The 24510-nt window shown below is 38.0% G+C and overlaps 1 protein-coding gene across 1 annotated transcript in view; it reads left to right on the forward strand.

Moving 5' to 3' along the window:
- LOC311232584 (uncharacterized protein) overlaps positions 1-23819 on the forward strand; it is a gene marked incomplete at its 3' end in the record, with an annotated part of 110899 nt that extends 87080 nt beyond the window's left edge. Inside the window, exons 19-20 of the mRNA XM_084319445.1 lie at positions 12241-12376; positions 23693-23819. Of these exons, the coding sequence (XP_084175571.1) occupies positions 12241-12376; positions 23693-23819 (263 nt within the window). The remainder of the gene's footprint in view (positions 1-12240; positions 12377-23692) is intronic.
- Between the last annotated feature and the right edge of the window lie 691 nt (positions 23820-24510).

Below are 24510 nucleotides of genomic sequence, written 5' to 3' on the forward strand. Positions count from 1 at the left end.
TTAACCACTACACCACCGTGCCGCTAGATAACATTCAGCCACTAGATGCACCAGCATGTAATTTATCCAATCAGGTGCATTCCACATGGGGAAATTAATGGGAAGAAGGGAGGGGATACAGGCATGCAACATGTAAACAACATTCATTTTGGACCCACTGTCATGAACCAAACTCAAGGTACAGACAAAACAAGGGAGACCACACAAGTACTTGAGGATTTTTTAAGAAAAGTGATTTAATTATACTATTAAACTATTTACAAACAAAAGAATTTAAAGAATGAATGGATCAGTAATATCAGTGATGTAGTGAGTGCATGAGTGAATCAGTGTGTGGTGCGTGTAAGTGATAGTATGAGAAACAACCAAACCAATTTAAACAAACAAAATGGACCAGCTTGGAGGAGAGACAGCCAGACAATGGAGAAGCCAGTCCTTTTACACAGGTGTAGCTCCTCCTCCTGACACACCTGCATAGGTGTGTCTGATTGCCAAGCTGTGGATGACAGACAGGTTAATGGAGATATCCAGGTATATCCCAGAGTCAACCTGTAGGAGAGGGATGGGGTTGTCACACCCACAAAAATATTATAAAAACAAAACAGAAAATCAATGAATCAATATTGTTTTGGGGGGGAGAGCAATTATTTTAGTCCACACCTTTCTTTTGATTTTAAATGATTAAATACAATGTTATCTATAGCACCTTTAATTATGTAAAATGTTGTCGTCATGTTTTCTCATGCATTTACCTCTAGCCGTTTTTTTGTATTGTATATTCTTAGGCATATATGTTTCAATGTTTGGGTATGCTTATCGCTTGTTTATGATATGTGGCCGTTATTGCAACCCTGCTTGTTCTTCTGACGTGGAGGGTCGTTCGTTCACGTGAAATGTCCTAACCGGAAACTAGGGAGTTGATTAAAAGGTTTGGTTATACGGAAGTAACCCACTCACAAGCTGATATGAGAAAGTCCATATAAATCACACTAATTAAAATGTATTAAGTATTGTGCATTATGGCGTCTAATTTAATTCTGTTCGATTCATATTTTAATAAACAGGGCTCTGCTGGTTCCCGCAAAATTAAATCACGTTGCGGAACTTCCGCATTGTGATTATTTTGGCGTCGCTGTCCAAACGTTATTACACGTATAGATCGTATGCTAGACCAGGAAGTGACTTTGCATAGCAGCTAGCGAGCTTGCATTGGTGAAGCTTGGAGGATTTCGACCACAGAAAAATCCCATTTTATGGATAGCTATGGTTGGTTATAATTATCGGTAGTTGAGCTAATTCTAAGTAAATTATCGAAACGACAACATTACACGGTGGTTACGTTCATAAAATCACGCCAGCTCGCGTGCTAGCGGAACCTATTTTAGCTAATGTTAGCTGGCTTGCTAGCTGGTCAACATTTAGCTAGATTATTGTTAGCTAACTAGTTAGTTACGCTTGTTAGCTATGGCACGGTGTGACGTTGGAGGTTTTGCTCTAGCAAATTTTGTTACTGCACTGGCAGATTATTTTACTTGTTTCAACCACTTAAAACTAGTTTTTATTTCTTATTTTAGTCGGACCATCTTTGCAGTGTGGAGCTCTCTTTCCTGATTGGATAAAGTGAGAACGAGATACCAGGAAATGTATGTTCTGTTTACTGCAGAGTGGAGGGACTGGGAGACCCATGTTACTGACCAGACGCTCTGTATCAGTGATGGCTGTTTACTGAAGAGCTGAGGGACTGGGAGACCCATGTTACTGACCAGACGCTCTGTATCAGTGATGGCTGTTTACTGAAGAGCTGAGGGACTGGGAGACCCATGTTACTGACCAGACGCTCTGTATCAGTGATGGCTGTTTACTGAAGAGCTGAGGGACTGGGAGACCCATGTTACTGACCAGACGCTCTGTATCAGTGATGGCTGTCAGAATGTAGAGCTACCGCAGTCTCAGGTCCACGTCCAACAGAACACTGAGCAGCTACTTCCACCGGGCGAACAGACTACTGACGGATAGACTCTGAATTATCACATGAGCAGACACACACAAAAGCACTGTAACCTTTTCAACCTTTCACTGCGACAATACACAGAAGGTTAACCCTTTCACTGCCACATAACAGCCGGTTAACCCTTTCACTGCCACACTACAGAAGGTTAACCCTTGGTAGTGTGGTAGTGAAAGGGTTAACCTTTTGTAGTGAATGTGTTAACCCTTTGTAGTGTGGTAGTGAAAGGGTTAACCTTCTGTAGTATGGTAGTGAAAGGGTTAACCTTTGTGGTAGTGAAAGGGTTAACCTTCTGTAGTGTGGTAGTGAAAGGGTTAACCTTTGTGGTAGTGAAGGGGTTAGCCCTTTGTGGTGTGGTAGTGAAAGGGTTAACCTTGTGTAGTGTGGTAGTGAAAGGGTTAACCTTGTGTAGTGTGGTAGTTAAAGGGTTAACCTTCTGTAGTGTGGTAGTGAAAGGGTTAACCTTCTGTAGTGTGGTAGTGAAAGGTTAAAAAAGCTGTGACAATAAAATAATTTGAATCTGGTTACTTTTTTTTTTGATCCACTTTTTCTCCCATTTTCTATATTTTCTCCCATCCCAATTTCGTATCATCCAATTCAACCCTCCCCTGTCACGAACGCTGTTTCTTGCCTCCCACAAGCCGGCTGCAATGTGGACTAAGTCATACATAGCACAAGTCCCCTCCGGTACTTGAGGTAACAGCAGTCGCATCTTTTCACCTGCGCAGCTCGATCTCTGTGTCGAGGAGTAACGCGTGGGAGGCTCACGCTGCCCCCGACACTTCCTGATTCTACTGCGCAGGCGCACCAACCGACTTGTAGGAGTCGCTTGTTCACAACGTTCAATCCCCACCCTTCAGTTTCCCTCCCCGTAATACGGCCAATGTGTATTACTGCGGACGACCAGCTAAACTGAAAACAATGTGGAGAGCTGGATTCGAACACGCGAACCCAGCGTCTCCACATTGGTGGCGAGTGCCTTGCCCACTACACCACCTAGCCGCCCCTGAATCTGGTTACTTAATAGTCTTTGTCTAACTGGTTACTTAATAGTCTTTGTCTAACTGGTTACTTAATAAAAGTCTTTGTCTAACTGGTTACTTAATACACGTCTTTGTCTAACTGGTTACTTAATAAACGTCTTTGTCTAACTGGTTACTTAATAAACGTCTTTGTCTAACTGGTTACTTAATAAAAGTCTTTGTCTAACTGGTTACTTAATACACGTCTTTGTCTAACTGGTTACTTAATAAACGTCTTTGTCTAACTGGTTACTTAATAAACGTCTTTGTCTAACTGGTTACTTAATAAACGTCTTTGTCTAACTGGTTACTTAATAAACGTCTTTGTCTAACTGGTTACTTAATAAACGTCTTTGTCTAACTGGTTACTTAATAAACGTCTTTGTCTAACTGGTTACTTAATAAACGTCTTTGTCTAACTGGTTACTTAATAAACGTCTTTGTCTAACTGGTTACTTAATAAACGTCTTATCTTCCAGATCATGATGTAGGTCCCGGTCCAAGTGGAACCCAGGTGCCGTCCCAAGTGGAGGAAAGGCTGCTCTCAGTTCGAACACAATTTATCAAGAGATTGTCTGACGATCTTTTGGACACGTTGTTGGGTGAACTTCTGAGACAGGGGGTCATAAACGATGGTGAAATGGAGGCAGCCATGGACACGAGAGACAGGGCGTCCAAAGCACGGTACACCATTGACGAGGTGCGACGAAAGGGAAGAGAAGCCTGTTCAAAGTTTGAAACCATCATTCACGACCAAGACCCTAACCTTTTCAGACAGCTTATGCTAAGCTGAGAGAGAGAGAGAGAGAGGGAGAGACCATATGCCACCTTGTGGCTTTACTTTTTGTATATACAACAAACTCGATTCTTGTACCGGATCTCCTCACTGGTAAACAAGAATACCCTGAAGACTCTGGCAGGAGCACTCATTCAAGGGTACTACGACTATGCTTGCACCTCATGGTACCAAAGCACCTCAAAGGCGCTAAAAACAAAATTACAAACATCTCAAAACAAACTGGTCAGACTACTGCTTTACCTGACTCCTAGAACCCACCTCACCCCTGCCCACTTTGACAACCTAGGATGGCTTAGAGTAAACGACAGAGTACAGCAACTTGCAATGGGCCTGGTCTACAAGATACACTACACGACCAAGGTACCCATGTACATGTCAAAATACTTCCCAAAGGTCAGTGAATACCACGATCACAACACCAGAGGGAGCTCCACAAATCATGTTAAACCCAGATTCGGCTCAAACAAGGGACTAAACACATTTCGCAATTATGCCACATCAATGTGGAACGCCCTACCCAAAGCTGTAAAGGAATGTGAATCACTACCCACTTTCAAAAACACTCTAAAAAAACACCTACGGGAGACTGCAATTCGAAACTGGCCCCTGTAAATGTCCTAACACAACCCCCTCCAATGTACAGTAAATCACCAAGTATGGTCTTGTCAATATTCCAATGTACAGTTTTGCTTGTATAGTTGTACAGTGTCCCCCACTCACCCCTCCTACCAACCCCCCCACCCAACCAACTCCAATGTACAGTCCCCCCCACCTACCAAACCTCCTCCAATGTACAGTTTCTACGTCAAATGTATATACTCTTTTTTTTCTGGACTCTTTTCGTATCACAAACAGTACTGTATTTGCAAATCTGGTATGTCATAAATGTATAGATGTAGCAGTACTGTCGATGAATTGAAAATGGGGGACCCTGATGTAAACAAGACAAACGTCTTTCTCTGGTCTGCATCCCCTTAACAATTGTATGTATTGAGCTGTACTGTACTGTACCCATTCTGCAATCTGTTAATAAAGTTTTCAATCAATCAATCAAAAGCAATTATGAACACCGTGAGACCTAATGGAACATAGCACAATTTAAGAAGAAAAAAAAAGTCTTACATTAGAAATAGCAGTTAGCCAAGCCAAGAGTAAGACTTCCTACCGAATCAGCTCCTAGAAAATGACAGAGTATATTGTCTTCCTCTGTCTGTCGATTGTTGCTGAATTGAGATATCAGGCTGATAAAGTTCCAAACTCTTTCACTCTGAGAGATTCTGAAATGATATATTTTTTTACCCTTAGCTGCCAGAGTTGTACCCTTCCTGCTGACTTGTTGTACACAAATTGTGAGTCGCTTTGGATAAAAGTGTTCAGCTAAATGTAAATGTTTCAATAAAAAGTGTATTTTTGCCGTCTACCTCTGACATATCTCCCAGAGAGTGGTGCGCTCAGCTGAGCGTACTACAGGTATTGCACTACCACCCCTGCAGGACTTATATAACAGGAGGTGCAAATCCAGAGTTAACATTGTAAATTGTATATTGCATAGTAGTGTATATAAGAACCAGTTTCTCAGGAACCTAGCATGTCTTTTTTTTACCATGCATATCTTGTGTCTTATCTATTTTATTTTTTCTATGCCTATTTTATTATTGTATTTTGCACAATCAATGCGGGCAAGACCACCCACATTTCACTGTATGCCCTGGTATGTATGTGACAAATAAACCTCTTGATTCTTCTTGATTCTCTCTGTGTGTGTGGGGGGGTCTCTACCTCTGACTAGACCTTTTGGTGTGTGGGGGGGTCTCTACCTCTGACTAGACCTTTTGGTGTGTGGGGGGGTCTCTACCTCTGACTAGACCTTTTGGTGTGGGGGGGTCTCTACCTCTGACTAGACCTTTTGGTGTGGGGGGGTCTCTACCTCTGACTAGACCTTTTGGTGTGTGGGGGTCTCTACCTCTGACTAGACCTTTTGGTGTGTGGGGGGTCTCTACCTCTGACTAGACCTTTTGGTGTGGGGGTCTCTACCTCTGACTAGACCTTTTGGTGTGTGGGGGTCTCTACCTCTGACTAGACCTTTTGGTGTGTGGGGGTCTCTACCTCTGACTAGACCTTTTGGTGTGTGGGGGTCTCTACCTCTGACTAGACCTTTTGGTGTGTGGGGGTCTCTACCTCTGACTAGACCTTTTGGTGTGTGGGGGTCTCTACCTCTGACTAGACCTTTTGGTGTGTGGGGGTCTCTACCTCTGACTAGACCTTTTGGTGTGTGGGGGTCTCTACCTCTGACTAGACCTTTTGGTGTGTGGGGGTCTCTACCTCTGACTAGACCTTTTGGTGTGTGTGGGTCTCTACCTCTGACTAGACCTTTTGGTGTGTGGGGGTCTCTACCTCTGACTAGACCTTTTGGTGTGTGGGGGGGTCTCTACCTCTGACTAGACCTTTTGGTGTGGGGGTCTCTACCTCTGACTAGACCTTTTGGTGTGTGGGGGGTCTCTACCTCTGACTAGACCTTTTGGTGTGTGGGGGTCTCTACCTCTGACTAGACCTTTTGGTGTGTGGGGGTCTCTACCTCTGACTAGACCTTTTGGTGTGGGGGGGTCTCTACCTCTGACTAGACCTTTTGGTGTGTGGGGGTCTCTACCTCTGACTAGACCTTTTGGTGTGTGGGGGGGTCTCTACCTCTGACTAGACCTTTTGGTGTGTGGGGGTCTCTACCTCTGACTAGACCTTTTGGTGTGTGGGGGGGTCTCTACCTCTGACTAGACCTTTTGGTGTGTGGGGGGGTCTCTACCTCTGACTAGACCTTTTGGTGTGTGGGGGGTCTCTACCTCTGACTAGACCTTTTGGTGTGGGGGTCTCTACCTCTGACTAGACCTTTTGGTGTGTGGGGGTCTCTACCTCTGACTAGACCTTTTGGTGTGTGGGGGTCTCTACCTCTGACTAGACCTTTTGGTGTGTGGGGGTCTCTACCTCTGACTAGACCTTTTGGTGTGGGGGGGGGGTCCTGGTTTGAAAAGGGCCACCGGTGATGTCATCGGGGGACATCGAATCCTTGTCTTAATTACAGCTCCGTGAAATGTAGATGAAAGAAGTGACCTTGTCTTTACAGGGAACTGCTGCCTTATCATTTCACTGAGCTGTAATTAACACAAGGATTAAATGTCCCCGATGGCATCACTGGTGGCCATATTCAAACTAATTTGCTCTCAATAACTGTCAAACTAAATGAATGTGTGCAAACCGGTTTGGAGTTTTTGGATGTGTGAGATTAGGTGCAAAATAAACCAGTGTTTTCTGGTGAAGTGCCCCTTTAACATTCCATATAGCTCACCATTTTGTTATCAACTATGCGTTGGCTATTGATTAGGGGTGTAAAGGTATCCGTACCGTTTCAGTGTGTACCGTACCGAACGGTTGTGTAGTGTACCGAACGAATACAATGGTATATTAACGACTGCCCACCGGGGGCTGTTTTTTTCACAATCTAATATAATTATTATTTAAAAAAGAATTTACAACTCGATTATTAATTTCAATATAGAATATTCGTTGACAGCCCTATAGTTACTGCACACACTACATCACCCCTGAGTGGAACATGGAAAGCCAAACTTTCCCTCACTGTACCGAAAACCCGTACCGAACCTCGACTTCAAAACCGAGGTACGTACCGTACGGTGGTGTTTGTGTACCGTTACACCCCTACTATTGATACAAAACCCTAAAGAACACGTTCTTGGAATATTCTAGGGAATATTTTCAGGCTTGAGAATATTCAGTTGACATTGTGCTTATGTCATATATATATTATTTAATTGGGGACATTGACCCAAGTTAAATATTATTACGGTACAATCATTATCATATACCCAGGTCTTGCTCGAAAAAGAGATCATTGATCTCAAGTGACTACCTGGTAAAATAAAGGTTAAAAAAAAAAATATATATATATATATGGGGACATTGTATAGGTGGGTTTGTGAATAGAATATTGAAGCTAGCCTAGCTTAGCCGAAATGAATGGAAGCAGATACGGACACACTAGACCAGGGGTGGCCAACCAGTCAGAGACTAGAGCCACAAAAATGACTGTGGTACCACAAAGAGCCACACCATATACCAGTGTTTCTCAACCTTTTTTTTCAGTCACGGCACCCTTCATGTGTTTATAGGTCTCACCCTCTGGCCTCTGAAGTTGCTAATGTCTTTTTTATTTGGGCCTCACAGGGTTAAAAGTACCCTGTGAGACCCACGGTTGCAAAATTACAAAATCACTTTTAGCCATTTAAAAAAATAATGTTTATTTAAAAAATGTTAAAGGGGAACTATTTGACTATTTCTTTCACTATTTGGGCACTTTTACACAATTCCTGTGAGTCTATGGAACACCTAGGTTTTTTTCAAAAAAATTAAATGCATTGTTTTGTATTTCTAATCAAGTACTCAAAAACCGCATTTTTCTACCTCAAGATCTTAAGCCGTTTTGAGGCTGGGCTCCAACCACTGTGTGGCCTGGTGCCAACTGCCACATCAACTGCCACATTATTATGCAGCTGAGAAATCTCTGACATCACAGATATGCACATTTTCAGATGACTCAGTTCAGTGAGGGTGAATATTCAATATTGTGAGAGGAGAATTGGAAGAATGCGCCAATATGAGAATTAGAGACATAGATCCTATTAATATAAGTCCACATAGCTAAGAAACAATGGTAAACACTGAAAAAGGCCATTTATAAGATAGTTCCCCTTTAAGCACATGTATAGTCAATTGGTCCTGTTGTTCAGCCTCACAATGCTATTTGATAGTAAATGTGTTTATATGTCCCACCATCTGGCCTCTGAAGTTGCTAATGTCTTTTTAATTTGGGCCTCACAGGGTTAACCTCTTAAGCCCGAGATATACAGTAAAAGTGTATATTTTCAGCATTACGTTTGTTTACCAATTATTTTAACTGTTATTAGTGAAATATAAGATTATAGAAATCTCAGGGCATTGAGTCGGAAACCGGCACATATTGACAGGAGGAAGTGGCACATCCAAAAGTGAGTGTAGTCTTTTGAATGAAGAGACTCAGGGCTTTCAAATTTCGAAAAACTACCCTACCCAGCTCACACCAGCCCCTGTCAATCATCTGACTTCTGGATTTACTTTTTTATTTCTCTTATTTTTTGGGATTATCTCCCACAAACCTGAACGTTATTGCCATAAAACAGAACGCAGTTAGTTTCTCTACCTTTCTGTGAACGTCTTGCAAAAAACGGTGTTGCAATATGATGAAAAATGGTGGAGAAATTTACATTATAAAAAAGATGGCAGAATTCAGTACTGTATCTACAAAACCTTCTGTTTAATCATCTTCCCTTTATTCATTTGCTTAGATTTTTCAGGTCTGGTGAATTTTAGCATGGTGTTATTCACAGTCAAAGATACATTTTTTTTTAAATAGAATTGATATTCTCCTTTGGTTCATTACAATTTTCTCAAGCCTAGTAACAGACACACTATTTCTGACACTGATCCATTATGTCCCTAGATTCAGATACCAAGAACATGCAAATGGCCCATTTAAAAAAAAAAATTGTAAATGTTTATTCTACGTCCTTATGGAATGAGTGACATAAAAAAAAAATTATTTATTATTTTTTTTTATTTTTTTTTGTGGGTGGAAGAGCCGCACATTGACGGGCAAAGAGCCGCATGCGGCTCGCGAGCCGCGGGTTGGCCACCCCTGATCTATAGGATATATAGGATCTGTAAGATATGTAGGATATATAGGAAATGTAGGATATAGGATAGGATCTATAGGATATGTAAGATATGTAGGATATGTAGGAAATGTAGGATATAGGATCTATAGGATATATAGGATTTGTAAGATATGTAGGATATGTAGGAAATGTAGGATATATAGGATTTTAAAAAAAATACATTATTATTCTTTTTACTTGCCAATGCGCGACCCGACTGTCACCTACCCGCGACCCCAATTTGGGTCGCGACTCGTAGTTTGAGAACCACTGATCTATAGGATATGTAGGATCTATAGGATATGTAGGATCTATAGGATATGTAGGATATGTAAGAGATTATAGGAAATGTAGGATATAGGATATGTAGGATATATAGGAAATGTAGTATGTGTAGGATATATAGGATATGTGTGTATGTATATGTGTATACATGTATATATATGTATATGTGTGTATGTATATGTATATGTGTGTGTATATGTATATCTATATGTGTGTATGTATATGTGTATATATATGTATATCTATATGTGTGTGTATATATGTATATGTATATCTATATTTATGTATGTATATGTGTGTATGTATATGTGTATATGTATATTATGTATATGTGTGTATGTATATGTATATGTATATATATATATATATATGTATATGTATGTATATGTATATATATGTATATATATGTGTATGTGTGTATATGTCTATGTATATGTATGTATATGTGTATACATATATGTATATATATATGTATACGTATATATATATGTATATGTGTGTATATGTCTATGTATATGTCTATGTCTATGTATATGTATATCTATATGTATATGTATATGTATATGTATATGTGTATGTATATGTGTATGTATATGTATATGTGTATGTATATGTATATCTATATGTATATGTATATGTATATCTATATGTATATGTCTATGTGTATGTATATGTATATGTATATCTATATGTATATGTATATCTATATGTATATGTATATGTGTATGTATATCTATATGTATATGTGTATGTATATTAGGGGTGTAACGGTACACAGAATCCACGGTTCGGTACGTACCTCGGTTTTGAAGTCACGGTTCGGTATTATTTTCGGTACAGTGGTTCTCATTTATCTATTTATTTAACTGTATTAAACAATATAAAACGAATTGGCCATAATTTACTGAGCAAACTAATGCTTACTGCTGTAACCTACTAATAACAGTAAATCTGAAGATTATTATATAGCAGATGCCTTGGAGGATAAGTCGTGGACAACTAGCGTGTGCGTGTTTATACATAGCCCCTTTCATGACTGTGATGCTTGAATACAGGGGCAGCCAGGGCTTGCATCACAGTCACGAAAGGGGCTAGTTTATACAGAGCTGGTGGCATGACTTGCTGGCTGAAATACGGACGAGAGGGAACTAGGTAGCGGGGCTTTTATTACTTTTAACATGTGCTTAAACCCAGTGTTCTCGACAACGGAGTATGGTCGCAGATCCGCTGCTATAAAAACGCCTACAGCGTTTGTTATTGCTTTGGCCCGGTCTGAATTAATAGCGAGATGCTGCTTGAATGCCACGGGGAGCTGGGTTTGCACTAGGATCTGTTTCTTCCGTGTACCAGTGATATTCACATTCGGGTGATGCCGTTTCAAATGCGTGATAAAGTTTGCAATAAAGTTGAACAATGACATGGCTCTGGCTTGTCAGTTATTATTGACTCGCCATACTAAGGCTAATAGCTGCGTGCAGCGTGGGATGAACAAACAACTTCCGGTTAGTTGTGCACGTTATATTAGGGCTGGGGGGATTTAAGTTCTGCAAAAAAAAAATCTGTACCGTTGCAATTGTTCGGTGCACAGCGCGTACTGTACCGGAGGACCACATTGAGGTGGTACAGTACGTATTCGCGTACCGTTACACCCCTAATGTATATGTATATCTATATGTATATGTATAATGTATATGTGTGTATATGTATATGTCTATGTATATGTATATATGTATATGTATGTATATGTATATGTGTATGTATATGTGTATGTATATGTGTATGTATATGTGTATTATGTGTATGTATGTATATGTATATGTGTATGTATATGTATATGTGTATATATGTATATGTGTATGTATATATATATGTATATGTGTATGTATATGTATATGTGTATATATCTATATGTATATGATGTATATGTGTATGTATATGTATATATATGTGTATGTGTATGTATATATATATATATGTATATGTATATGTGTATGTGTATGTATATATATATGTATATGTGTATGTGTATGTATATATATGTATATATATATGTATATGTGTATGTATATGTGTATATATATATATATATATATATATGTGTATGTATATGTATAAATATATGTATATGTATATGTGTATGTATATATATATAAATATATGTATATGTATAAATATATGTATATGTGTATGTATATGTATAAATATATGTATATATATATATATGTATATGTGTATGTATATGTATATGTATTATATGTGTATGTATATATATATATATGTATATGTGTATGTATATGTATATGTGTATGTATATATATGTATATGTGTATGTATAAGTATATGTATATGTATATGTGTGTATTGCAGGCCTCCCACCCGCCCCGGTGCAGCTGCTGCTTCCTGTCTCTCGCTTCAGCAACGTCAAGTCCCTGCAGCACCTCTGTCGCTTCTGCATCCGCCAGATGGTCCGCATCGACCACATCCAGGAGCTGCCCCTGCCCAGGTACCTATCTAACCACAACCCTGCTGCCCAGGTACCTATCTAACTACAACCCTGCTGCCCAGGTACCTATCTAACCACAACCCTGCTGTCCAGGTACCTATCTAACCACAACCCTGCTGCCCAGGTACCTATCTAACCACAGCCCTGCTGCCCAGGTACCTATCTAACCACAACCCTGCTGCCCAGGTACCTATCTAACCACAACCCTGCTGTCCAGGTACCTATCTAACCACAACCCTGCTGTCCAGGTACCTATCTAACCACAGCCCTGCTGCCCAGGTACCTATCTAACCACAGCCCTGCTGCCCAGGTACCTATCTAACCACAGCCCTGCTGCCCAGGTACCTATCTAACCACAACCCTGCTGCCCAGGTACCTATCTAACCACAGCCCTGCTGCCCAGGTACCTATCTAACCACAGCCCTGCTGCCCAGGTACCTATCTAACCACAGCCCTGCTGCCCAGGTACCTATCTAACCACAACCCTGCTGTCCAGGTACCTATCTAACCACAACCCTGCTGCCCAGGTACCTATCTAACCACAACCCTGCTGCCCAGGTACCTATCTAACCACAACCCTGCTGCCCAGGTACCTATCTAACCACAACCCTGCTGCCCAGGTACCTATCTAACCACAGCCCTGCCCAGTAGGGGTGTAACGGTACGCGAATACGTACTGTACCGCCTCAATGTGGTCCTCCGGTACAGTACGCGCTGTGCACCGAACGATTGCAACGGTACGGAACCTTTTTTTGCGGAACTTAAATCCCCCTGGCCCTAATATAACGTGCACAACTAACCGGATGTTGTTTGTTCATCCCACGCAGCACGCAGCTATTAGCCTTAGTATGGCGAGTCAATAATAACTGACAAGCCAGAGCCATGTCATTGTTCAACTTTATTGCGAACTTTATCACGCATTTGAAACGGCATCACCCGAATGTGAATATCACTGGTACACGGAAGAAACAGATCCTAGTGCAAACCCAGCTCCCCGTGGCATTCAAGCAGCATCTCGCTATTAATTCAGACCGGGCCAAATACACAATTTTAATACACAGTCACTCTCAGCTATGTTGCTACCAGGCTCGTTTGGACCACCAAGCACTGCTTCCGAGCTCGGGGTGGGTCAAAAATATATCAGATATGAATTTCAAAGGTACCCAGCGTACAATATGGGTTTCACACAGCGACGCGCTGGGGTCTGAAAGCTCGGAGTTGCTAATAAACAGTTTAAATCATTGTTATAAAACGAGTGGTACTCAGAGCGAGCCGTGTATTTCCGCCGTTGGTGTCACAGCGCATGCGCACCAGGCAGCCAAATACGGAACTACACGGCTCGCTCTGTGATGCCGCGTTCACGTTACGTGGGAAGAAGCGGAAGAACCAGAGGACATCTCGTTGCTACAACTAGGAAGCCTTCACGCGTTGACTCGATGAAACGCCCACATCCATACTTCCGCAATTCGTGACGCGAAGTGGGAGATATCGGGGTCTATAAAAAAAATCCCATATGTCCTAATAGGAATTACCACTAGGAGGCTGACGTGAATGGTTTTTTTTTTTTTTTTTTTTTTAACTTCATTTTTTAGCATTTATCGCTTTTTCTGGTCAAGCATGACCGACAGATGCAGGGTGAAACGGGAGGGAGAACAGGGGAAGACATTCGGCAAATGACGGCGGGTCCGGGAATCGAACTCGGAGTCAACCAGATCCGTGACGCAGCACGGTATTCCCCGACGCTTTCGCGTCGAGGTACATGGTGAGCTACTGGCGCTCCCGACGTGAATGGTTTTTCCCAGTCGGAAGCTGGTTCTTCCGCTTCTTCCCACGTAACGTGAACGCGGCATCACAGAGCGAGCCGTGTAGTTCCGTATTTGGCTGCCTGGTGCGCATGCGCTGTGACACCAACGGCGGAAATACACGGCTCGCTCTGAGTACCACTCGTTTTATAACAATGATTTAAACTGTTTATTAGCAACTCCGAGCTTTCAGACCCCAGCGCGTCGCTGTGTGAAACCCATATTGTACGCTGGGTACCTTTGAAATTCATATCTGATATATTTTTGACCCACCCCGAGCTCGGAAGCAGTGCTTGGTGGTCCAAACGAGCCTGGTAGCAACACAGCTGAGAGTGACTGTGTATTAAAAAGCCAGCCCCTGGCTGCACATCGCAGTCACGTAAGGGGCTAGCTGCCCAGGTACCTATCTAACCACAACCCTAAGTATTTCTACTCAAGTGCTGTACTTAAGTAAAATGTGTAGGTACTTGTGGCTGGGAGGTCTACTGAATATGAAGGTATTACTGAATATGAAGGTATTACTGAATATGAAGGTATTACTGAATATGAAGGTATTACTGAATATGAAGGTCTACTGAATATGAAGGTCTACTGAATATGAAGGTATTACTGAATATGAAGGTATTACTGAATATGAAGGTATTACTGAATATGAAGGTATTACTGAATATGAAGGTATTACTGAATATGAAGGTATTACTGAATATGAAGGTATTACTGAATATGAAGGTATTACTAAATATGAAGGTATTACTGAATATGAAGGTCTACTGAATATGAAGGTATTACTGAATATGAAGGTATTACTGAATATGAAGGTATTACTGAATATGAAGGTCTACTGAATATGAAGGTATTACTGAATATGAAGGTATTACTGAATATGAAGGTATTACTGAATATGAAGGTATTACTGAATATGAAGGTATTACTGAATATGAAGGTCTACTGAATATGAAGGTATTACTGAATATGAAGGTATTACTGAATATGAAGGTATTACTGAATATGAAGGTATTACTGAATATGAAGGTATTACTGAATATGAAGGTATTACTGAATATGAAGGTATTACTGAATATGAAGGTCTACTGAATATGAAGGTCTACTGAATATGAAGGTATTACTGAATATGAAGGTATTACTAAATATGAAGGTATTACTGAATATGAAGGTATTACTGAATATGAAGGTATTACTGAATATGAAGGTATTACTGAATATGAAGGTATTACTGAATATGAAGGTATTACTGAATATGAAGGTATTACTGAATATGAAGGTCTACTGAATATGAAGGTATTACTGAATATGAAGGTATTACTGAATATGAAGGTATTACTGAATATGAAGGTATTACTGAATATGAAGGTATTACTGAATATGAAGGTCTACTGAATATGAAGGTATTACTGAATATGAAGGTATTACTGAATATGAAGGTATTACTGAATATGAAGGTCTACTGAATATGAAGGTATTACTGAATATGAAGGTATTACTGAATATGAAGGTATTACTGAATATGAAGGTATTACTGAATATGAAGGTCTACTGAATATGAAGGTATTACTGAATATGAAGGTATTACTGAATATGAAGGTATTACTGAATATGAAGGTCTACTGAATATGAAGGTATTACTGAATATGAAGGTATTACTGAATATGAAGGTATTACTGAATATGAAGGTATTACTGAATATGAAGGTCTACTGAATATGAAGGTATTACTGAATATGAAGGTATTACTGAATATGAAGGTATTACTGAATATGAAGGTATTACTGAATATGAAGGTATTACTGAATATGAAGGTATTACTAAATATGAAGGTATTACTGAATATGAAGGTATTGCTGAATATGAAGGTATTACTGAATATGAAGGTATTACTGAATATGAAGGTATTACTGAATATGAAGGTATTACTAAATATGAAGGTATTACTGAATATGAAGGTATTACTGAATATGAAGGTATTACTGAATATGAAGGTCTACTGAATATGAAGGTATTACTGAATATGAAGGTATTACTGAATATGAAGGTATTACTGAATATGAAGGTATTACTGAATATGAAGGTCTACTGAATATGAAGGTATTACTGAATATGAAGGTATTACTGAATATGAAGGTATTACTGAATATGAAGGTCTACTGAATATGAAGGTATTACTGAATATGAAGGTATTACTGAATATGAAGGTATTACTGAATATGAAGGTATTACTGAATATGAAGGTCTACTGAATATGAAGGTATTACTGAATATGAAGGTATTACTGAATATGAAGGTATTACTGAATATGAAGGTATTACTGAATATGAAGGTATTACTGAATATGAAGGTATTACTGAATATGAAGGTCTACTGAATATGAAGGTATTACTGAATATGAAGGTATTACTGAATATGAAGGTATTACTGAATATGAAGGTCTACTGAATATGAAGGTATTACTGAATATGAAGGTATTACTGAATATGAAGGTATTACTGAATATGAAGGTATTACTGAATATGAAGGTCTACTGAATATGAAGGTATTACTGAATATGAAGGTATTACTGAATATGAAGGTATTACTGAATATGAAGGTATTACTGAATATGAAGGTCTACTGAATATGAAGGTATTACTGAATATGAAGGTATTACTGAATATGAAGGTATTACTGAATATGAAGGTCTACTGAATATGAAGGTATTACTGAATATGAAGGTATTACTGAATATGAAGGTATTACTGAATATGAAGGTATTACTGAATATGAAGGTCTACTGAATATGAAGGTATTACTGAATATGAAGGTATTACTGAATATGAAGGTATTACTGAATATGAAGGTCTACTGAATATGAAGGTATTACTGAATATGAAGGTATTACTGAATATGAAGGTATTACTGAATATGAAGGTATTACTGAATATGAAGGTATTACTGAATATGAAGGTCTACTGAATATGAAGGTATTACTGAATATGAAGGTATTACTGAATATGAAGGTATTACTAAATATGAAGGTATTACTAAATATGAAGGTATTACTGAATATGAAGGTATTACTGAATATGAAGGTATTACTGAATATGAAGGTATTACTGAATATGAAGGTATTACTGAATATGAAGGTCTACTGAATATGAAGGTCTACTGAATATGAAGGTCTACTGAATATGAAGGTCTACTGAATATGAAGGTATTACTGAATATGAAGGTATTACTGAATATGAAGGTATTACTGAATATGAAGGTATTACTAAATATGAAGGTATTACTGAATATGAAGGTCTACTGAATATGAAGGTATTACTGAATATGAAGGTATTACTGAATATGAAGGTATTACTGAATATGAAGGTCTACTGAATATGAAGGTATTACTGAATATGAAGGTATTACTAAATATGAAGGTATTACTGAATATGAAGGTATTACTGAATATGAAGGTCTACTGAATATGAAGGTATTACTGAATATGAAGGTCTACTGAATATGAAGGTATTACTGAATATGAAGGTATTACTGAATATGAAGGTCTACTGAATATGAAGGTATTACTGAATATGAAGGTATTACTGAATATGAAGGTATTACTGAATATGAAGGTATTACTGAATATGAAGGTATTACTGAATATGAAGGTCTACTGAATATGAAGGTATTACTGAATATGAAGGTATTACTGAATATGAAGGTATTACTGAATATGAAGGTATTACTGAATATGAAGGTCTACTGAATATGAAGGTATTACTGAATATGAAGGTATTACTAAATATGAAGGTATTACTAAATATGAAGGTATTACTGAATATGAAGGTATTACTGAATATGAAGGTATTACTGAATATGAAGGTCTACTGAATATGAAGGTATTACTGAATATGAAGGTATTACTGAATATGAAGGTATTACTGAATATGAAGGTCTACTGAATATGAAGGTATTACTGAATATGAAGGTATTACTGAATATGAAGGTATTACTGAATATGAAGGTCTACTGAATATGAAGGTATTACTGAATATGAAGGTATTACTAAATATGAAGGTATTACTGAATATGAAGGTATTACTGAATATGAAGGTATTACTGAATATGAAGGTATTACTGAATATGAAGGTATTACTGAATATGAAGGTCTACTGAATATGAAGGTATTACTGAATATGAAGGTCTACTGAATATGAAGGTATTACTGAATATGAAGGTATTACTGAATATGAAGGTATTACTGAATATGAAGGTCTACTGAATATGAAGGTATTACTGAATATGAAGGTATTACTGAATATGAAGGTCTACTGAATATGAAGGTATTACTGAATATGAAGGTATTACTGAATATGAAGGTCTACTGAATATGAAGGTATTACTGAATATGAAGGTATTACTGAATATGAAGGTATTACTGAATATGAAGGTCTACTGAATATGAAGGTATTACTGAATATGAAGGTATTACTGAATATGAAGGTCTACTGAATATGAAGGTATTACTGAATATGAAGGTATTACTGAATATGAAGGTATTACTGAATATGAAGGTATTACTAAATATGAAGGTATTACTGAATATGAAGGTATTACTGAATATGAAGGTATTACTGAATATGAAGGTATTACTAAATATGAAGGTATTACTGAATATGAAGGTCTACTGAATATGAAGGTATTACTGAATATGAAGGTATTACTAAATATGAAGGTATTACTGAATATGAAGGTATTACTGAATATGAAGGTATTACTGAATATGAAGGTATTACTAAATATGAAGGTATTACTGAATATGAAGGTATTACTGAATATGAAGGTATTACTGAATATGAAGGTATTACTAAATATGAAGGTATTACTGAATATGAAGGTCTACTGAATATGAAGGTATTACTGAATATGAAGGTATTACTGAATATGAAGGTATTACTAAATATGAAGGTATTACTGAATATGAAGGTATTACTGAATATGAAGGTATTACTAAATATGAAGGTATTACTGAATATGAAGGTATTACTGAATATGAAGGTATTACTAAATATGAAGGTATTACTGAATATGAAGGTATTACTGAATATGAAGGTATTACTGAAGGTATTACTGAATATGAAGGTATTACTGAATATGAAGGTATTACTGAATATGAAGGTATTACTAAATATGAAGGTATTACTGAATATGAAGGTATTACTGAATATGAAGGTATTACTGAATATGAAGGTCTACTGAATATGAAGGTATTACTGAATATGAAGGTATTACTGAATATGAAGGTATTACTGAATATGAAGGTATTACTGAATATGAAGGTCTACTGAATATGAAGGTATTACTGAATATGAAGGTATTACTGAATATGAAGGTCTACTGAATATGAAGGTATTACTGAATATGAAGGTATTACTGAATATGAAGGTATTACTGAATATGAAGGTATTACTGAATATGAAGGTATTACTGAATATGAAGGTCTACTGAATATGAAGGTATTACTGAATATGAAGGTATTACTGAATATGAAGGTCTACTGAATATGAAGGTATTACTGAATATGAAGGTATTACTGAATATGAAGGTCTACTGAATATGAAGGTATTACTGAATATGAAGGTATTACTGAATATGAAGGTCTACTGAATATGAAGGTATTACTGAATATGAAGGTATTACTGAATATGAAGGTCTACTGAATATGAAGGTATTACTGAATATGAAGGTATTACTGAATATGAAGGTATTACTGAATATGAAGGTCTACTGAATATGAAGGTATTACTGAATATGAAGGTATTACTGAATATGAAGGTCTACTGAATATGAAGGTATTACTGAATATGAAGGTATTACTGAATATGAAGGTCTACTGAATATGAAGGTATTACTGAATATGAAGGTATTACTGAATATGAAGGTATTACTGAATATGAAGGTCTACTGAATATGAAGGTATTACTGAATATGAAGGTATTACTGAATATGAAGGTCTACTGAATATGAAGGTATTACTGAATATGAAGGTATTACTGAATATGAAGGTCTACTGAATATGAAGGTATTACTGAATATGAAGGTATTACTGAATATGAAGGTATTACTGAATATGAAGGTCTACTGAATATGAAGGTATTACTGAATATGAAGGTATTACTGAATATGAAGGTCTACTGAATATGAAGGTATTACTGAATATGAAGGTATTACTGAATATGAAGGTCTACTGAATATGAAGGTATTACTGAATATGAAGGTATTACTGAATATGAAGGTATTACTGAATATGAAGGTCTACTGAATATGAAGGTATTACTGAATATGAAGGTATTACTGAATATGAAGGTCTACTGAATATGAAGGTATTACTGAATATGAAGGTATTACTGAATATGAAGGTATTACTGAATATGAAGGTATTACTGAATATGAAGGTCTACTGAATATGAAGGTATTACTGAATATGAAGGTATTACTGAATATGAAGGTCTACTGAATATGAAGGTATTACTGAATATGAAGGTATTACTGAATATGAAGGTATTACTGAATATGAAGGTCTACTGAATATGAAGGTCTACTGAATATGAAGGTATTACTGAATATGAAGGTATTACTGAATATGAAGGTCTACTGAATATGAAGGTATTACTGAATATGAAGGTATTACTGAATATGAAGGTCTACTGAATATGAAGGTATTACTGAATATGAAGGTATTACTGAATATGAAGGTCTACTGAATATGAAGGTATTACTGAATATGAAGGTATTACTGAATATGAAGGTCTACTGAATATGAAGGTATTACTGAATATGAAGGTATTACTGAATATGAAGGTCTACTGAATATGAAGGTATTACTGAATATGAAGGTATTACTGAATATGAAGGTATTACTGAATATGAAGGTATTACTGAATATGAAGGTCTACTGAATATGAAGGTATTACTGAATATGAAGGTATTACTGAATATGAAGGTCTACTGAATATGAAGGTATTACTGAATATGAAGGTATTACTGAATATGAAGGTATTACTGAATATGAAGGTCTACTGAATATGAAGGTATTACTGAATATGAAGGTATTACTGAATATGAAGGTATTACTGAATATGAAGGTATTACTGAATATGAAGGTATTACTGAATATGAAGGTATTACTAAATATGAAGGTATTACTGAATATGAAGGTATTACTGAATATGAAGGTATTACTGAATATGAAGGTATTACTGAATATGAAGGTATTACTGAATATGAAGGTCTACTGAATATGAAGGTATTACTGAATATGAAGGTCTACTGAATATGAAGGTATTACTGAATAGGAAGGTATTACTGAATATGAAGGTATTACTGAATATGAAGGTCTACTGAATATGAAGGTATTACTGAATATGAAGGTATTACTGAATATGAAGGTCTACTGAATATGAAGGTATTACTGAATATGAAGGTATTACTGAATATGAAGGTCTACTGAATATGAAGGTATTACTGAATATGAAGGTATTACTGAATATGAAGGTATTACTGAATATGAAGGTATTACTGAATATGAAGGTCTACTGAATATGAAGGTATTACTGAATATGAAGGTCTACTGAATATGAAGGTATTACTGAATATGAAGGTATTACTGAATATGAAGGTATTACTGAATATGAAGGTCTACTGAATATGAAGGTATTACTGAATATGAAGGTATTACTGAATATGAAGGTATTACTGAATATGAAGGTATTACTGAATATGAAGGTCTACTGAATATGAAGGTATTACTGAATATGAAGGTCTACTGAATATGAAGGTATTACTGAATATGAAGGTCTACTGAATATGAAGGTATTACTGAATATGAAGGTCTACTGAATATGAAGGTATTACTGAATATGAAGGTATTACTGAATATGAAGGTATTACTGAATATGAAGGTATTACTGAATATGAAGGTCTACTGAATATGAAGGTATTACTGAATATGAAGGTATTACTGAATATGAAGGTATTACTGAATATGAAGGTCTACTGAATATGAATGTTTACCATCGTGAATATGTTGTCCACAATATATTTGTAAGTTAATCAGAGAAAATGCAGATAAGATAAGATACTCCTTTATTGATCCCCTTAGGGAGATCCAGGCGTCATAGCAGCATGGGGAGGGGAGAGGGGAGGTACAGGTATGGGCATGGGAGAAAACAGACCATTCTGAATGAAATGGCACCATGTAAAATACGTTATTTGTCAATGGCGATAGTATTTCAAATAAAATAAAATCAAATTTATTTGTAAGGCCCGACAACACACGTTAACACTTTCTCTGCCACGCTTATATCCATCAATGTTTGATCACTGCCAGCACTGTAAGTCTATGGAGATGTTTACCTTCTTTGCAGGGCTATAACTTTTTAAATTGTATTGCTAAATTGACATTACTATGGCCCATTCAACATCGATTAGCTATCGTTCAGGATGTAGGAACGTTTTACTTTTTCATTCACACATTCATACGAAAATACCGTCTAGAGTATGAATATGTTTTTATTGTTTTCTGCAGTATTTCCTAGAACGTGAGATATAGGCATAAATGCATATATTAGATTATCAAATGCCGTTTCGATACCGATCCACGCTATATTAAAGATTTCAACTGTACATGGTCCTAAACGTTATGACTGATCATGCGCCGGTGAGCGGAGGGCGGGGGGGTCGTTTATAATTCCGTGATCGTCGTTAAATGATTTATGTAGTATGGGTGATATATAGATCAGAGCAGTTTGTATGGATAATAATAAATAAAAATGCTGAAATGCATCCTCCTCTTAGCGTTGGGCGATGATACTGGAGCAAACAGATCCCAGTTATGTGATGGGGATCGAGGCGATCCATTTCTGGTTTGTATAATACGATTACACGGCCAAATCATGACGACTATTGAGTTATGGCAACGATCCATATCCACGGTGTGTGTCTTGAGTCCCGCGACGATATACGAGTGGCCGGACGGATTTGGGAGACGCACCGAGCTCCAACGGGCATATCCGGTTTGGCAACTCGCCGATCAGCCACCAGGTGGCAGTATTGAAGCGTTGCAGAGTTGTGCCGGCTCACACAGCATCAGACAAGGCTCCGTGAGTGAAATATGAATACCATGGCGAAAATATGAAATATGATCAGAATAACGTTGTACGCCGTGATCTGGCAGAATTCACATGAACTTGAAACCCGTTGTATGACGTTTCTGGCGGAGAAAGTGTTAATGTCCCCATGGGCCGGACACATCTTCTTTAAACAGGTCAAGAAGAAACATCACAATAAGTCAAGAACAAAACAAAAACACCATAAAGTCCAAAAATACATACCCCACGTGAAGGTAAGGAAAAACTCACTAAAACCTAGCAATAGGAAAAAATGCACCACGGGCAATGTGGAGGAGAGAAACCTTAGAAGGGCCAATTCAATTCAATTCAATAGTATTGATCGTACCTTCTGTCTCTTTCAAGGCCGCTGATCTCCTACCTGAGAAAGTTCTATTACTACGATGCGGAGGAGGAGATGTACCTGTCAATCAAGAGCGTCCGGCCTGCGGAGGCGGTGGTGGCGGAGCAGGAGGCGGGGTCTCAGACGTAGCACTGGACCTCCTCCTTCCGGCTCAAGTGAGGGAACTCCCCGGAACCATCTGGAGTCTTTGTCACATGTCTTTAGACTCCGTCCCGTGTCTTTACACTCCATCCCGTGTCTTTACACTCCATCCCGTGTCTTTACACTCCATCCCGTGTCTTTAGACTCCATCCCGTGTCTTTAGACTCCATCCCATTTACACTCCATCCCGTGTCTTTACACTCCATCCCGTGTCTTTACACTCCATCCCGAGTCCCGTGTCTTTAGACTCCATCCCGTGTCTTTACACTCCATCCCATGTCTTTAGACTCCATCTCGTGTCTTTAGACTCCATCCCGTGTCTTTACACTCCATCCCGTGTCTTTACACTCCATCCCGTGTCTTTAGACTCCATCCCGTGTCTTTAGACTCCATCCCATGTCTTTAGACTCCATCCCATGTCTTTACACTCCATCCCGTGTCTTTACACTCCATCCCTTGTCTTTACACTCCATCCCGTGTCTTTACACTCCATCCCGTGTCTTTACACTCCATCCCGTGTCTTTAGACTCCATCATGTGTCTTTACACTCCATCCCGTGTCTTTACACTCCATCCCGTGTCTTTACACTCCATCCCGTGTCTTTAGACTCCATCCCGTGTCTTTAGACTCATCCTGTGTCTTTAGACTTTTGCTGATACAACAAAGTATTTAGACGTTG

Source organism: Notolepis coatsorum (assembly GCF_963971535.1).
Source record: "Notolepis coatsorum genome assembly, chromosome: 7".
NCBI lineage: Eukaryota > Metazoa > Chordata > Actinopteri > Aulopiformes > Paralepididae > Notolepis > Notolepis coatsorum.